This window comes from Cheilinus undulatus, linkage group 8, assembly GCF_018320785.1.
Source record: "Cheilinus undulatus linkage group 8, ASM1832078v1, whole genome shotgun sequence".
In the NCBI taxonomy this organism is placed as follows: domain Eukaryota; kingdom Metazoa; phylum Chordata; class Actinopteri; order Labriformes; family Labridae; genus Cheilinus; species Cheilinus undulatus.
The window spans coordinates 4,316,981-4,334,758 of record NC_054872.1 but is presented as its reverse complement, the minus strand read 5'-3'; the positions used below and the strand labels follow the sequence as shown (position 1 = coordinate 4,334,758).

At 38.5% G+C, this 17,778-nt stretch overlaps 1 protein-coding gene across 1 annotated transcript; it reads right to left on the bottom strand.

Annotated features, from left to right (window-relative positions):
- Positions 1-1,369: 1,369 nt before the first annotated feature.
- LOC121513692 (dysbindin-A-like) lies at positions 1,370-14,782 on the bottom strand. The gene is made up of 10 exons (XM_041793611.1): positions 14,617-14,782; positions 11,123-11,176; positions 9,092-9,142; positions 8,934-8,994; positions 6,855-6,987; positions 6,234-6,366; positions 4,872-4,894; positions 4,477-4,623; positions 2,844-2,972; positions 1,370-1,811 (listed from the first exon to the last, which is right to left on the bottom strand). Exons 1-10 carry the CDS (start codon positions 14,670-14,672, stop codon positions 1,552-1,554), a joined length of 1,047 nt encoding a protein of 348 aa, XP_041649545.1. The 5' UTR covers positions 14,673-14,782; the 3' UTR covers positions 1,370-1,551.
- Positions 14,783-17,778: the final 2,996 nt, after the last annotated feature.

Here is a 17,778-nt window from a genome sequence, read left to right as displayed (position 1 = left end):
CCTCATTTTCACCTTTGATAAAATATAAACAACACTGATAATAAAACACTCTGAGATGATAAAAAAGAAAATGCTAAGTTTAAAGGCTCAAAGTCTGAAAAAATTCAAACTTATCAGTTCAAAAGGTCAAAATATAAAATTTAAAGGCAAAACAATGTTTTTAAAAGGCAAATAAATGAGATACAAAGTCAAAATCACAAGTTTAAAAGGAAAAATATGACTTAGAATTTTTGAGTTGTGAATCTTGAAGGTCAAAACATGAAAAAAAGTCAAAATCATAAGTTTAAGTCATAATTGTGAGATGCAAAATTGAAAATATGAAATGAATATTAATTTCTCTTCCCGCCTTCCTGACTTTTTATCTAAATTCTTTAACTCTTTTTCAGATTTTTATAATTTAATAAGTATTTTTTAAATCATTCAGGTTAAGTTTACACATTTATACTAGAGGAAATCTGCAGACCTCACACTGGTGGGCCAGTTACCATTTTATTTTTTTATTTAACCAGGAGAACAACCTCATTGAGATTAAAAATCTCTTTTTCAAGAGTGTCCTGGCCAAGACTGCAGCAGCCCAGTCAAAGTCAGAGACAAACAATGAGTAGACATACAAGTAAAATGTCAAACAACAGTACACTGAAAGAGAAAGCAACAAGTAATTGTTGCAACCAGCGATGATCAAACACATCATTGAAAACATTTGCAGATAGATCTGACTGCCTCCAAGTCAACCAACCTCCTCTTAAAAGCTTCCAATTAGACCAGTTCACTAAGTTTTAGGTCTTTCTGTAAGTCATTCCAGGCAAAGGGAGCAGCAAATTTAAAGGCCTTTTTCCCAGCTCAGTTCTGACCCTGGGGACAGACAGTAAGAAAATAATAGAAAGATCAGATGATCTTGTGGGTCGGATACAACTGTACCAGGGGCCAGAAACATGAAGCACTAATCTACCTTTCCTGTATGTGTGGGTGTATTTTAATTTATAAATGCTGATCCAGTTTTAAAATTTAGACTCTCAGCAGAAGCACTGCCAGTCACTGTGGATGAATAAATGAGGGAAAGGTATCTACAAAACCTTGACTAACTGTAGACATTTAGAGTTTAGTCTCTCTCCTTCACATGTCGTTGGCTCTCTGACTCTCATGGATCCATCTGCTGCTGAATAGCATTATATTAATATCAAATATCAATGAAAGTAAAAACGAGGAGAGTCTTTTATCTCCTAATACCTTACCCCTTCAAGGCCCATCCATAACACCATGCATGTTTTAGAGGGAAACCCAAGTACTTTAAAAACTGGCACCTCATTTTATTTGAAGGGCACAGTGATGAATGCAGGCGTGTAAATGACATCAGATGAAAAGACATGAATTGTTGTAATACTCCTTTAATAGGATGCCATGTTTAGAGTAGGGTTTAGAGACACTGGGATTATCCTGTAGACATAAAAGAATTCTAGCTCTGCTCACATTGGGGATTGATGTTTTTGTTTCAGGCCATTACAGAGTCCACAAAAGTGTTTTTAATGGGGTCTCAATAGTCCCAGACTCTGGCTACCCTGAGGGCAGCTCCTCTGCAGGGTCGCTGTCGTCAGAGCCTTTCAGTGGGCCGACATCCTGAAGACCCGACAGAGACAAGTCAGGCTGGACGTCCTCCTCGTCCGACTGAACCACCAGCTCATTGCTCTCCTCGCTGCACGCTTCCTCTTCCTGCTCCCACGCTGCGTCCTGATTGGATTGTATGGGGTTTGTGGGAGGGGTTTGGTGCATTTGGCTTCTTGAAGATTCAGAGGAGCAGGACTCGAGGTCTGGACCTGAAGGAGAGACAGGTGAGTGACCGAGGGTTCATCCTCAGAGGAAAAGGATCGCCATGTATTGCATTTTAAAAAAATTCTAAATATTAGACGTCAGATATTCACAATTCAAGATCAGACAAGCTTCATCTTGACTGGGAGCAGTACAATAATCATTTAAATCTATCATTGTTTGTTTATTTGTCACGGCTCTCTATGCTTTTACTCAGGTAGGACAGTAAACAGCGTCATAAACTGGAGATAGACGGAAAGGGACACATGCAGGGAAGGGGCCACAGGTCAGACCTGAACCCAGTCTGCGTGCCCCTTTACATGGGATGTGCAGACCAAGCGGCAACCTCCGGTCCTAAAAAATGAAGCCAATGCGGAAGTGCCAAAAATTGCTACACCGCGAGTGTCCACTTGAGGCTGGCTGCAGGAAAACCGGAAATTCCATCTGCACACATGTTAAACAGCCTGTTTTGAGACACAAAATAAACTGGTTTACAGCCTGGTTCAAAACACCACACGTGTCTCATTAGCTAGTGTCTCATTGTGCTCCCACTGTACGGGGGGTGAATGTTTTTGTACCACGATCATTTGGCTTATATTTAGGATGAGAGCTGATTGGCACGTCTCGTTTGATCGACAGATAGCTCGGCAGGCAGAGGCTCCGTTTCTGTCAACCGGAATGCTAGCTAGCAGGCTGACAAGAAGTCGCGCTTAGTGGGCGGGCGTTAAGTTCGGCTGAGACTGCGATTTCAATATGGAAGCCTCCACGGATTGGCTTCAAAAGCCGTTTGAGTCCGCCTATAGTAAGCAGACGACTGACGTCACACGGGGTTTGTCCAATTCTTTCCACAGTCTGTGGTGCAGACCAGCACCTCTTGACTCCATGCACTTAGACGTAAAATCTGTGGTGGCAAGTCTTGGATCAGACCATGTCCCTCCATCATTGGAGGGGGAAATCAGGCCTCAGATCGACTAGTGTGTAGCCAGCCTTGGCAGCTTTGGCCTGCATTTTTAGGTAGTAGTGTTACTGTGCAGGGTTACCTGAGGTCAGAGACGATCCAGTGCTGATGTCATCACTGGTGGAGTTGAGGAAGTCATCCAGCGCCTCCAGGTCTGACGTGTTAGTTATCGTCATCTGGTCCAGGACACTGACGTCGGCGCCGGTGGATTCTATAAACAAAGAGAGAATCAGGGCCTGAGTCATAGAGGGGTTAAATGGCTAAACCTGTGCAAATAAGTCAAAGACACTGTCTGATTCATGAAAAACAAGAAAGGGTTAAATGCACTCCTGACTGTGCTGCAGAGCAAACAGCTCTCATTGTACAGAGTATCTTCCAAACAGTGACCATGGTATTTATTAGAGATGTGACGCTCAAACTCTCAAGTAGTCAGGAAAATAATTCCACCTCTGTGTGACTTCAAAATAAATGAGGTCTGGTGCCTCATTTATTTATTTATTTTAAAATGAGTTTGATTATTTGTTGGATCTGCATGTACCAGTGGAAACAGTGAACGATAAAATTATACAGATGGAGGAAGAGGTAGACAAACAACTCCTTTTTTCTTTATAGCAACAGCATTTTTATAAGGAAAATTATATCCTAGGACAACTGTGCAGCCAGGATTACAAAACTTTTCACACCTTTAGTCATTTAGACCAGCGGTCCCCAACCACCCACCCATGGACCAGTACTGGTCTGTGGGTCATTTAATACTGGGCCCCAAGGAAAGAATAAGTACATTTTTCCCATTTTATTGACTATCCCAGTGTGACAGATGTTTTATTTTGGAAAGGCCTAGGTGCTCTTCTATTATGTCATCGGCCCATTTGATCTCCTGGCTTAAATCAAGACGTTTGTCTTGGTTCCATGAAAACCAAAAGTTTAGCCAACAAGCTAAGTTAGCTAAAACAAGTAAAAAAACAAACATCTTTGGAGGGATTCTTTGCAAATGAGGAGACAGAAGTAGAGCCTACAACTGCCAATAAAAAGAATGCTCCTTTTAAAAGAAAATACCAGGAGTCCTACTTAAAATACGAGTTTATTTGACCTAAAATTTGTGTGAAAATACCAGTTTTAATCTTCTATTTTTTTGCAGTAGAGATGTTATGCATGACATATCATGCAATCATTCAGGTGCCATTTTTTTAGTATAGTCTACAAAAATCCTACCTTCTTAAATTTTTACTTTTTTCTTACTTAATATAAGAATGACAAAAACCCTTCGATGCAAGAATTCAGATCCAATTTGCAATACGAGTCAAAATCATCAAAATTAGAAACTTTTAAAGAATTGTTCAGCCCTTGTTAAGGAATAAAAGTTAAGGAATAATCTCATATCAAATTGCAACTGCAATATTGGGGAAAAAAATCGTATTTACATTATTTCCCAAAATCGTTCAGCCATAATCCAAACAGACTCTGAAATAAAGAAACCACAAACCCAAGCCTCTTTCAAATTTCTCTTTTAAGGTTTCACAAAACTGACCGAGAGAGTCACTGCAGATTAAACACACTGATGTTTCTACTGCCTGCTGAGTCTCTGAATGTCGTGTTTGTTCCCTGACCTGACAGGAGCATCTGCCATTCCTGATGTTTAACTGAGGTTGATGACGACACTACTGTGTCCAGATCTGACTGAAACTATATTCTGTTTTTCCAAACATGTCACTTACGTCTGGTCTGCAGGTATCCAGTGGACAGGTACTCCTTCATGTCCTGGTTAAAAGCTTCTTCGTATACTTTCTGTCGTTCTCTCAGTTTCTGCTGCATGGCGTGCTCCAGCTCGGCCACCTTCTGAGCATGCTCAGCATTCAGCTCCGCTACACATAAACACAATAATATCAGTATTAATTTACAGTATAAAAGCAACTACAGAATGATTTTCTGCAGATGGCAGATAAACCATGGCTGATGTGGGACAATAGTTTATTAAATATACATTTTCTATCACGAAGGCTTTATCTATTAGTTATGTTCTTCCTTGTCCATCTCTTACTATCAATAAAGACAAATGTAGTTTTATAGAAGGGTTTTAATAGCACAGCTTTATGATGGTTCTGCAGCTCACCTTCAAATGCCTCCAACTCCTTCCTGTAAAACAGAGTGAGCATGATTAATAATTAACCAATGACAACATTTACATACATGTAGCATGTAATCAAAACGATTAAACCATGTTTAAAAATAGCATGGCCAACAATTTTGCTTTTCCAGGAATTTAGAAGATTCAAGGAGAAACAGAAAAATGTACAGCTAAAATAAAAAATATGATTTCCTCTGGTTCTGGTCCCATCTCTTCTTCTCATAGTGCCACAGCTGTTTGATGTATTGCTGTTTGGATGTATATCCAGCCTTTCTTCTTGCTCACCTTATTGATACATTACATGGACAAAAGTATTCTTCCACACCTGCTAAGTATTGAATCCAGGTGTTTCAGTCAGACCTACAGGTGTATACAATAACCACCTAGCCATGCAGTCTCTGTTTACAAACATCTGTGATCCTAAATGCATCGTTCTGAAGAGCTCAGTGACTTCAAGTGTGGTACTGTGATGGATGCAACCTTTGCAATAAGACGGCTGGTGAAATTTCATCCCTGCTGGATACTTTTAGAAAATGGAAGAGTTTAGGAACAACAGCAACTTTGCCACAAAGGAAAGAAGCACATAAAATCACAGAGCAGGGTCAAAGACTGCTCATGTTGTGTAAAATCTCCAACACTCTGCTGATTCTACAGCTGAAGAGTTCTGAACTTCCACTGGCATTAATGTAAACACTAAAACTGCAGCAGGAGCTTCATGAATGGGTTTCCATGGCCGAGCAGCTGCATGCAAGCCTCACATCACCAAGTCCAATGCTAAGCATCAGCTAGAGTAGAGTAAAAGACATTGGACTGTGGAGCAAAGGAACCGTGTTCTGTGGAGTGACCAATCATGCTTCTCTGTTTGGCAGTCAGATGAGCGGTCTGGGTTCGGAGGATGCTGGGAGAACATTCCCTGCCTGACTGTGAAGTTTGGTGGAGGAGGGATAATGGTACGGGGCTGGTTTTCAGGGTCTGGGCTAGGCCCCTTATCTCCAGTGAAGGCCAATCTTAATGCTCCAGCATACCAAGACATTCTGGACAATGCTATGCTTCCAACTTTGAGGCAACAGTTTGGGGAAGGCCCTTTTCTATTTCAGCATGACTGTACCTCAGTGCACAAAGAAGGACTATAAAGACACAGACCCCTGACCTCAGTCTCATCAGCACCTTTAGGATGAAAGAAACACTCTTCTTAGAAGAGTGGAGGTTGTTAAAGCTGCAGAAGGGGGCCAACTCCATATTAAAGTGCATGGATTTTAATACCATGCTTCTGTTGGTGTAACGGTCAGGCTGCTGAATACTTTTGTCCATATAGTGTCTGATGTTGTTTGGATGTGTATCTCCTACCTTTTCTTCTTCTTGTAGCCCTCCAGCTGGTTGATGTGGTGTTGTTTGGACGTTTGTTGTTCACATTGAGCACACAGAGTCTCCAGATAAACCAGTCTGCTCTCCATCTCCTCAAAGTCTCCCTCCAGCAGCGCTGCAAACACAAGAACAACAAAATCTCCAAAGTCTCAAACAGATCGCCATTTCCTAGTTTATAAAACATTCCATTCAGATAAGAAGAGGTATAACTTTATTCATAAGTCTTTCACCTTCAACCAATCATATCCATGGTCTCTAAAACATTAAGTGGCCTTAAACTACACAGATCGAAGCCCAACTCAAGGTAAGATTTGCCCCCTGCACCCTACCACAGCAGAGCCTCCCAGACCTTTAATCATGCATGTTAAACATGTCTGATATTTATTGTTCCATGCATTTATCATGTCTTTGTTTATTCATTTATAACTGAAGTCTGTGTGGTTCCATCCAAAATAAAATATCAGCTCATTGCAGATCCGTGAAGTTATTAGAACAGCACAGTCTACTGTAAAGGGATGACATTAAGGCTCCATTCATGGGCAATAAAGTTGAATTTTAGTGGGTTTTTTTTCATATTATCTAAACTAAGTGTAGAGTACACACCGATGTTGGCAGTGATGGTGTCTAGTTCACTAATGAAGGCTGGTAAACTCTGCAGCTGTTCCTGAAGCTGATTCAGAGCTGTTCTTCTTCTCTCCCAGTGAGCTGACAGCATCACAATGTCGCCATCTGCTGCCTGAAACATGACACGTGAAGAAGGTTTAATGTCTTTTTTTAGAAACAGAAAAGTGCCCATCAAATAAACTTAACCTCTCGACAATCAAACACCACAACTCTGCAGAACCCCAGTCTGCAAGTTTATTCCCAGATAAGGTCCCTGATGTTTACCTCTGTTAATGCATGTGTGGTAAAGTTTGCTGGATGTGTCTGAGTTTAACACATTTACTCTTTTTTATTAGTGCTACGTTGCCCTTTTGGATGCACCACAGTGAGGCAGCACATAGATCAGGGGTGTCGGACTCAAGGCCCGGGGGGCCAACTCCAGCCCGTGGTACAGTTACACCCTCCAGATCATACCATATTTCCATTATAACTGGCCCACTGGTTTGAGGTCTGCAGATTTCCTCCAGTACAAAAATGCAAACTTAACCATTACGATTCAAAATATCCTTGTTAATTCATAAAAATGAGAAAAAGTTAAAATAATTAAATAAAAAGCCAGGAATGTGGCCAAATACGTTTATGTTTTCATTTCATATTCATAATTCAAAATTTTGCATCCCACAGTTTCCCACAGTTATGACACAAAGTCATGGTTTTGACTTTTTATTTCATATGTTGACATTTTCAATTTTGACTTTGTCTCATTTTTTGACCTTTTAGATCCTCAATTTTAAATGTTTAAGTAATATTTTGACCTTTTAAACTCATAATTATGATTTTTTTCTCATGTTTGACCTTTTTAGCCCTTAACCTTGACTTTTATCTGATAATTTGACCTTTAAAACTCAAAATTCTAATGTTTTTCTCATGCTTTGAAGTTTTAAACCGATGATTTAGTATCTATCTCATATTTTGACTCTTAATAATCATGATTTCAACTTTTATCTCATATATTTGCCTTACAAAAACATCATTTTGACTTGAAATGCCATGTTTTGAACCTTTTGAGCTATTAAGTCTGAATTTTTATCTCAGATTTTGAGCCTTCAAACTTGTCATTTTTACCTTTTCAATCTCAAAATCCAAAAATGCAGAGCTGCCCCCCCCCCCCCCAGTAATTCATTGCCAGTTTATGGTTAAATGAGGACCCTGCTTGGCCCTCAGGTTGGACTAAAATTCGAAATTCAGCCCCTGCTGTGATTGAGTTTGACATCACTGCCATAGATGATTGTTGATTGTTGGTCTCCTAGAGAGGCGCCATCCTCAAAGGTCGTAGCTGCAGCTCATAATGAATGTAAGTCAGTACCCTGGTTAAAATGTGCAGAACTCCCTAAAATGTGCACCAATTTCCAGGCTGTTTGTTTAATACCAAGTGTCAGACATGTAGTCATGATCCAGGTGACTTGGTTCAATAAAAGAGCATGCCAAAATCTGTTTAGACTAATAAAGCGACCCAATAGATTCATCTGATCATGACAAAATAAAACAGAGAAAAATCAGAGGGTGTCACAGCTGAAGAGTGTGATAAATTATTTATATTTTCATACATTTCTGTGAATTGGCGTATTCTTTAAAATAGTTTTAACTGAGGCTTATTACATATCATTTAAAAGGAAGTCTGTTTCTGTGAGTTTGATCAAAATCACTGAAATTTTCTTCAGTTTCTGGAAATCTGACACTTTGATGAAAGTCTGCACAAACAATAGTCTTTGTTAAGCATGCAGTGAGTACATTCTTCCACCAGGGGGCTCTTAATCAAACAAATAAAACATGATGTCTTCAAGGATAGCAGGAATATTGGATAATTCTCTGCTACTCCAATATAAAAACCTTGACTGTACCATAGTCACATCAAAGTTAGTTTAGTTATTTTTCAATGTAGACATTTCAGTCAAATCAGCTACATACTGACCCTTTAATACAGGTACAGCTCCATTAAAGTAGGAACCGCCTGTACATAGGAAAAGGGATAAAAGGTGTGAGGATGTTTTATGCGTATCAGAGAAGAGCTGATGTTACCTCTGCAGACTGGGCACAGTCTTTGGTTCTTTTATGGAGAACAAACCAGCCGTCCTCATACCTACAGCAAACACATTTATTCATCAGATTTGATATTTATATAAAACACAACATCTTCTTTATAAAACCAAGATGTCTAGATGAGTGAGTGGACATACCGGCTGAGGATTTCAACTCCAGCACTGAAATAAGGAAGACTTTCTTCAAACCTGAAAAGAAAAAAAGAAAATTTGGACATGTTAGGGCTTCAGCAGCATCATACTACATACACATGTGGACAAAATTGTTGGTACTCTATGTTTAAGAAAGATAAATCCACAGTGGTCACTGAAATAAATTGAAACTTACAAAATTAATAATAAAAAAAAACTGAAAATTAAGTAATGAAAATCTTTGGACGGATGAGACAAAACTGGAGCTTTTTGGACAGTCACATCAGCTCTTTGCTCACTAACATAAAAATGAAGCAACAAAGAAAAGAAGACTGTAGCTACTGTGACACATGGAGGAGACTCGGTTATGTTCTGGGGCTTTGCTGCATCTGGCACTGGGGGTCTTGAATCTGTGCCGGGCACAATGAAACCTCAAGACTATCAAGGCATTCTGGAGCCAGATGTGCTGCCCAGTGTCAGAAAGCTTGGTCTCAGTCACAGGTCATAGGTCCTCCAACAGAATAATGGCCCCGAACACACAGAGCTTAAAACAGCCAGGAATGGATAAGAACAAAACATTGGACTATTCTGAAGTGGCCTTCTATGAGTCCTGATCTAAATCCTATTGAACATTTGTGGAAGGAGCTGAAACATTCAGTCTGGAGAAGAAACCCTTCAAACCTGAGACAGCTGGAGCAGTTTGCTTACAAGAAAAGAGCCAAAATACCTGGGACAGGTGCAGAAGTCTCACTGAGAGTTACAGAAATCACCTGATTGCAGTGATTGCCTCGAAAGGTTGTGCAACAGAATATTAAGTTAAGGGTACCATCATTTTTGTCCAGGCCTGTTTCATTAGTTTGTTTTTTAAAAAATTCTGCTGAACCACAATTCAAAAGCAACATCTGATTTTCATTAGTCAACTTGCAGTCAGTTTTTATTTATTATTACTTTTGTCAGTTTCAAGTTATTTCAGTGATCGTTGTAAGATTTTCTTTTCTTAAATCAAAGGGTACCAATAATTTTGTCCACGTGTGTGTATTGAAAGATTTTACTGTTTTCACATCCAGTACTTTTACATTTAGAGGTAAAGGCTGGCTCAGACTTAACCATTTTTTCAAACTATTGCAATGAAAATCGTGACCTTTATATGCCTAACGACTGGCCAGACTAGCAGTCTGATCTTGACTGCTCATTGTCTCACGTCACCACTGTCGTTGCAACTGTGTGTGAATTCATAGGTCGTTGAGGAGGCGGGGCCAAAGAGTGTCAATCATAGCTACAATAGAAGCGCTCTAAGGGATATTGGTGGTATTTTCCTCTGAAAAGAAACAAACAAACAAGTATGGATTCGTCCTGATGTATCAAAAGGAGGATAATATGGAATGGACATCTGTCAAAGAGAACTTGAGGTTTGAATATGATAGCATGGAGAGCCCCAGTTAACCTGACAAGTACTTACAGCCTGACTATCAGCACAAAAATCCCTGGAGGGAGAAAACAAGGAGACTGGTGTGATGTCCGTCTGATAAATGATGATACAAAGATGAGAGTTAACGCCCCACTATTGCTCAGAGTTAGGATTCACGTTGTTGATGTCAGGTCAGGATCTCAAACTAGGAAAAATTCTGACATGCTAGTATTGTTGAATCACGGTCATGGGACGTCTAAGACACATCATTGCTTATGTCACACTACAAAAGCCTTCATCGTTCCTGAAGCTCAGGTCAAATACAGTCTGAGCCAGCCTTCAGATGAACTACAGCTACAGCTCCATCCGGATAATCAGTCGAACTACAGCCTTAATCCCAGCACACATGCACAGTGACAAAACAGATGTACTGGTGGGAGCATGTCCACTCTGCTAAGGTAGATAGTAATATTATAACCCTGTTAGCCAGTCACTATGGACCTTCTTCCTACTGACAGCAGAGGTATTAAAGCTGTGTAGTGTTCCCTCTCCCTGTGCCACAGCAGTTGGTATGATTTTGAGGTTCATGATTGTGATAGTTGACACAAACCCAACCAGCAGATGCTCACCTGGGTCTCCTTCTGCTTTTGGGGTCTCTTGATTTGTCTCCAAGGGTCTTAAAGCTGAAGAGACAAAGACACAGAAAGAAGTTTTGGCAAAGATTATTTTAGACTTAAAGCTCCATGTTTCTACTGGTTCTGTAAGCGGTTTAGGCAAGAAAAGGAGTGAGGAACATCCTGACAATGAAACAAACTTTCAAAATAATTTAAAAAAATGTGATTTCATTAAGGATGCACAACATTTTTGCTATGATATTGGTATTCTGCCAATAATTACAACAAATATTTTGACTTTAAAAATCTACCTGTATCAGCTGAAAACTTTTGTCCAAACAAATAAGTTAGTGGAGTTTTAGACTGGACCAACAGATCTACATCAGCTGAAGTATTTCTCTTTATTCATCATCAGCATAAGGACTGGGGTTCTAGGTCTGAACTACATTTAAATAATGACATCAGCTAACATTAATTTGTAAATATTGGCATATTGTACAGTACTGTGCAGGAGTTTTAGTCATGTAGAGCGCTAACGGTTCTTAACAGGTCCTGATGTTCCACAACCCCAGGCTGAAGAGAGGAGGGAGGGCGGCCAGAGTCAGCGTCGACACATTTGACACGTACATGTGTCGCACAGCAGCCAAGGTCGAGCTTAACAGCATTTCTTTTGTCCGGGCCTTTGCACCCCTGGTAATACGCCCAGCAACCACCAACAGTTTTCAGGTGCTAAGAACATACACACGACAACTAGGGGGTTGTGGCAACCCTCCTACCCGCCCTAACAGTACCCTAGGCCAGGGGTTCTCAACCTTTTCAGCCTGCGACCCCCAAAATAAAGGTGCCAGAGACCGGGGACCCCCACTGTACCTGAACACAGACATGAACATTCAAGAATAGTCATGTGCAGACGAGGCCGTTCATAAAGGGGATAATGCAAGATGTTTCTGGGACCCAGCCAAACTTAACTCGTAAAGTTAAGCCATGAAATTCATATCTTATATCTAACCTGAAAAAATAACCACTCTTATCAAAGATTTTTTTTTCAAACATTGATGTAGTAAATAGCCTTCTTAAAAATGTAAATCCCTTTTGTTAAAAAATTATTAGAATGGTTTAAAAATTGCTACAATGGATGAGTAAAGGCAAAAAATTGTGGAAAAGGTGGTGAAATTGGATTTAAAAGTGGCAGAAATGCTTTGAAATGGAAAAAATTTGATAAAAATAGAAAAAATGAGCATAAACAGTGGTAAAAGACAGTTAAAAGTGCCTGAAATGGCTTTAAATTGGCAAAAATGGGTGGAAATTTGGTGAAATAGGATGAAAAATGGATATACACAGGCAAAAAAAGGGTTAACTGAGAAAGAAAAAATAGGCAGATAATGACAGAAATTGGTTAAACTGGCAAAAATGGGCATATCAAATGGTGAAATGGTGAAATGTGGTTAAAATGGGAAAAATTGGGCATAAAAATGCGGGGAAAAAGGTGTTAATAGTAGCAATAATAGGTCAACAGAGGCAACATTAAGTTCAAGTGACACAAGTTGGTTTAGAAGTTGAAAAAACAGGCAGAAAAAAAGTGGTGGAAAAGTTTTAAACTGAAAAAATAGGTGTTAAATGGAAAAATGTGTTAAAATTGGTGGGAAAAAAATGACAAAGAGGATTAAAAAAGGGTTTTAAAAATTGTTGTGAAGTGGCAACAGTGTAACTTTTAAAAAATTGTAGTTTTTAGGGCATCTGGCAACCCCCTCTAATTGTTTCACAACCCCCAAAGGGGTCCCGACCCCAAGGTTGAGAACCGCTGCCTTAGGCTTTGTTTGAGCGCCACATCTACCCATAACTCCGCCCTAAAGATGTGGGTTTTGTTTTGTTTTCGTCAGATTATTTTCTCATGCCCTTGGTAATGTACAAAGACATCCAGAGCATGTCCTGGGTTGTGTCAATCATCCTTCCCACCCAATGGGGCCCTCGGGTGGGTGTACTTGCCATTACATGCCTTACTTCAGCCTTACTTCCTTCTTACTGCCTTACTTCAAACACGCCTAAAACTTCTGCACAGTACTGTGTATCGGCAACACTCCAATATTGTGCATCCCTAGCATTGTTTTTTTTTTTTCTAATCAGTAGCTGATGGTGGGTACCCAAACACTCAATTTAAAAACAAATTCACAAGGATTTCTATCCATTTTGGGCATTTAGATTAGTGCTGCACAATTAATCTAATCACAACTGCAATAATAACAATTGTCAGGCAGTGAAATTTCCTAATTGCATAAAAGGCTAAAGTTATTTTTGTGTTAAGCTGTCCTTGAAAGGTTTATAAAAATGCCTGCAAAAGTTTACAATACTAGTATTATTTAATAGTGCCATTACTGGCCTTTTAAAAAAGGTAGCAGTGTGTTGATGCATTCAAATTCAAAATGAGCTTATATTTTTGTGAATATTATATGGTTTTATAACATTTCATTGATTTTGATTTTTATTTACATTTTATAAAGCACCTAAACTTTTTAGGAATTGGGGTTTTAGCCTACATTTTCTTCATTGCAGAAGGTAGACTTTCTATTTTGTTTAAATTGAACTCTTCTCCTGTCATGTCTGTGTAATTATTGAGCCCTGGATATGACAAATTTTCACTTTAAAATAATTAGAATTTTTTAATTTGATTTGTATTTGTTATTGTGCTTTGTGTCCCTTCATAAAATGCTAACTTTTGATGTTATTAAGTGCTAATTGTTGTTTAGTAGTGATTTATAAAGAGTGAAATAGGGCTTAAATCGTCCATAGGGTCTTTTAAATGAACTGAAAAAATCTCTAAGCACATGACAGTCAGCTGAAGGTAATAACCAGGAACAGACAGCTCTGTTAGCAGTTAGCTGTGTGGTGCTAAAACAAACCACAACACTCGTTAATGTTAGCCCAGTTATATAAAACACAAACACAGTTTCTTTATCTCATTAGGGACGGTAACACGTAACGTTTTAACCCAGTAAAGCCACAATACAGCTGTTTAATCAAGGTGTTATTGAGCAAAATCAGGAGCTTTAGCGGTGTTATGGTTTAAATAGTGACCGTGTTATCTGGTGACTCACCCGAAAGCGTCTGCAGCGGCAATAGTCAAAAACACAAAATTTTCTCCTTCTATTCACTTTTAACGATTACAACTTTTGTTTATACATTATGATAAAAAAATTAACAAATAAAGGGCATTCCTTTGGACCATTTCCGACTTTAACAACTACGACAAAACTACGACAACCACTGCGAATTCGGCCACAAGTCACCAGTTAACACGGTCAATGCTTAAAGCGTAACACCAGTTAGCTTGCTAGTTTTCGCCCCTACAGCTGCTAATCAGAGTGTTCAATAATCAGGTGCGATGTTCCATGATTCAAATGTAAAGTTTAGGCTTATGTAGCAGATGGTATCTGAGAAGGGCTTTAATTTCTCTGATGCTAGCTAAATCACATATTAACATTAGCTGACATAGTGACAGAAAATAGTCCTACCCGGTGGTGAAATCCTGTTGGACCATATGAAGTCTTTCTCTGAAGTTTTCGAACATTATTCCTCCTTGAACTTACTGAGTAATACTAAATTTTCATCCACAAATATCAGACAGAGGTAAGCTCAGCGATATGGACGTGAGGGGAAACTCTGCTTCCTCAGGTTGAATGTGTGTACAATTAACCCTCACTCTAGTCTGACAGGAGGCATATCTTTAGCAAAACCAATAAAAAGAAGACGTTTATTCAACAGTGCAAGCTTAGGAAGCTGATTTAGTCATTTATGGCTAGCATAAGATGCAGATGTACCGAATATAATTACAAATAAAGGTTTTAATGTGTCTGAAAATGTTTGCCTCACAAGAGTGATACCTGTCAGACTAAACTCAGAGATTATATAAATATTAAATCTGTACACAAAAGGGAACTTCTGCAAATCTTGGTTTGTTTAGGTATTATTTTGAGACATAATGTGTAGTCAATTCACCCTATGAAAAGAGCAAGGACTAGTATGGAGTCTTTATTGTTTCTAAACTCAAGCACTTTTGTGACAGCAAGGTTGAAGACAAATAAAGTGTGCTTTAAGAAAATGAATGTTTGAACAGGCTTATAACCACTTGTTTTGCTGGTACAAAATCAAACCATGATTCCTTTATTGGCTGGCTATGCCAAATTTAAAAGATGCTTCATGTGCTCTCTAGTCACATTCGTTCGATCAATACTTTTTAAAATCAATTTTTTTAAAATTAGATAAATGTCTTTGACTAAAGTGATCAAATTTAGGATTTTTAAAATGGAAAGAATAGACAAAAGCAGTGATTACAGGCCTAGGAAGCTGAGTGAAATTATGAGGGTATGAAATGGAAGAACAGCAAAAGCATTTTGAACAGTAACAGTCACGCAAAGTGCAAACTAAAATGTTACAATATAGAACAAATATAAAATCTGATTATAAATTTCATGTAAAACCTTTGATACAAAAAGCATGACTGCATGGTAGACACCACTCAAGACCATGGTAACATATTTGATAAGCTAATCTTTGGATGGCAGTAAACAAGATTACTCTTTCAAGAAAATTCCTACCATTGTTTCTGTACATGGAGAAAGACTGACTAAAATATATCAGTCAACCCTGGTGAACTACATTCAAACTAGAACTCATAGTTAATGGCTGTATATTAACACTTAAAATCCACTTAACATAATGCACATATCTGACTAACTCATCAGCTCTGTGGGAATGCTGCAGCATGACCAGTGGATGGGGTAGGGGCGGTGTGCAGGTGGACTGCAACTGGCTGTCAGCAGCAAGAGGAATTTTTAGAATGGAATTTGAATGGAAGGTTTGAAGAAAATTTACACCTAAAATCAATAAGTAATGATCTTAAAACATAAAAATGTACTCTTGAGTTTTGCAGCGATTCCATAATCTACCAACATGCATGACAATAAATGGACAAGTTATTACCTGTACATACCGTCTGCTAACATAGTGTTAGCTGTGCAGCTGGTGTATTGGTCCCCCCAGATTTAGAAACAGCTTGCACCAACAACTTAAGGAAACAAACCTATTACTAAGACCACAGGAATTATGGCAATGAGCGAATTTGTCAAAATGTTGAAGCATCCCTTTAAACCAGACTTAAATGTTACGGCTGGACTGTTAGACATATTAAATCCATTATATTTCTGCATAAAGTATAGGTCAGGATTTTCTTCAGTGTATTTTAAGCCCATTAAAGTACTGAAATTGTCAGAATGTCTTACATTCATATCAATATTTAATTGACCTATAAAATTAGTTCAAAGATAATGAACATTATGACTCAGACTGGACTGAAATGTTTTTGCTGACTAAAACTAATCTAAAACGAAAAAGGTTTAAAAAAAAATGACAAAAATTACTGATAACTAAAACTAAAGATAATTTCAATTTAAATGTTAATTTAAAAAATCTGCCAAAATGAACACCAACTCAAGACATTTTAATACAAAGTGGTTTTATTGCAAACTCCATTCAAATCATTCACATTTATACAGACTTTTTACAGTAGATGTCACTGCTCAAATATCCACCCTTTCCTGTGCTAAACGTTAAATCACATCCCCTTAAGGGTCGGAAGAGTTCGTACCAAAAAGTCAGAAACACATAAATGACAGAGAACTAAACAATCGGTTAATAACAACTCTAACAACACTTTAAAGTTGCATTAACTGGCATCAAATCACAGAAATTCACAGTTAGGAAAAAAGGCATGAATGCATGTCTTTATTATGGCCTCCTTTCTCTCTCAGGGAAATCTTTCACTGATCGGATCAATGAATTCAAAATTAACGGCTCAGAATATAATCTGAAGACTTGATGCAAAAAGAGCATAAATATAACACACAAACTTTTTACCCATATATTTTCAGAACAAGTAAAGAGTGGAGAAGAAAAAACATAAAACTAGTGAATCTGCACCCTCAATTAAAACATTTACAATAAAAATTAAAGAATGGCTGTATAAAATGCATGACTGAACAAACAACACATCACAGATCATCAATGAAAACTTGCTCAAATATGCAAGTAGGGATATGTTACTAGAGTTATATTTCCACACCCAAATCAGGAACTTTCATTCTTGTCAGATAACTTCTTGTCGTCCGCTAACACCGTCTCCCAACAGCATCACACAGCACTGCATGTTTGCTGTTACAGATTTAATTCTCTGCCCTGTACATTTCAGTTTTCCCTTATTAAAAACGTCATGTGGTGCTTTTATTTTGAATTTGGTCCAAAACGCCTTTGGCTGCTGTGAGCACAACTTTCAATTTCTGATGTGGATATTATCTGTGCACCACAATCTCCACTTAAAACTAACAAACTCAGTAAGGGGCAAATGATAGCCAATGAAGGAAATCTTTCTGTTAGACACTCCTGATACCTTTTCATCTCCTACTTTCTTAGTTCCTTGGCTGTCTGCAAGCAACAGAGAGAAACTGGAATGGAAGAGCTTTGCTTCAAGCTTTCCACTCGTATGCTTTCATGGTAATCCAACAGGAGTTAGCGTAATCAGACTGATTTTGTCTCTGAAACTCGTTTGCATTGCGTGCCATTAGAGCATGGTTTTAGTCAAATGTGAGTAAACTTCACATCATTAATGCTCTGGTAAAATC

Excerpts from the sequence above, each read along its gene's own strand:
- LOC121513692 (XM_041793611.1), bottom strand. The coding sequence starts at position 14,672 with ATGTTCGAAAACTTCAGAGAAAGACTTCATATGGTCCAACAGGATTTC. Across the intron at positions 6,988-8,933 it reads ACTGTGCCCAGTCTGCAGAG|GCAGCAGATGGCGACATTGT; the intron begins GTAACATCAGCT and ends GTCATGTTTCAG. Across the intron at positions 6,367-6,854 it reads CACCATCACTGCCAACATCG|CGCTGCTGGAGGGAGACTTT; the intron begins GTGTGTACTCTA and ends TTGTGTTTGCAG.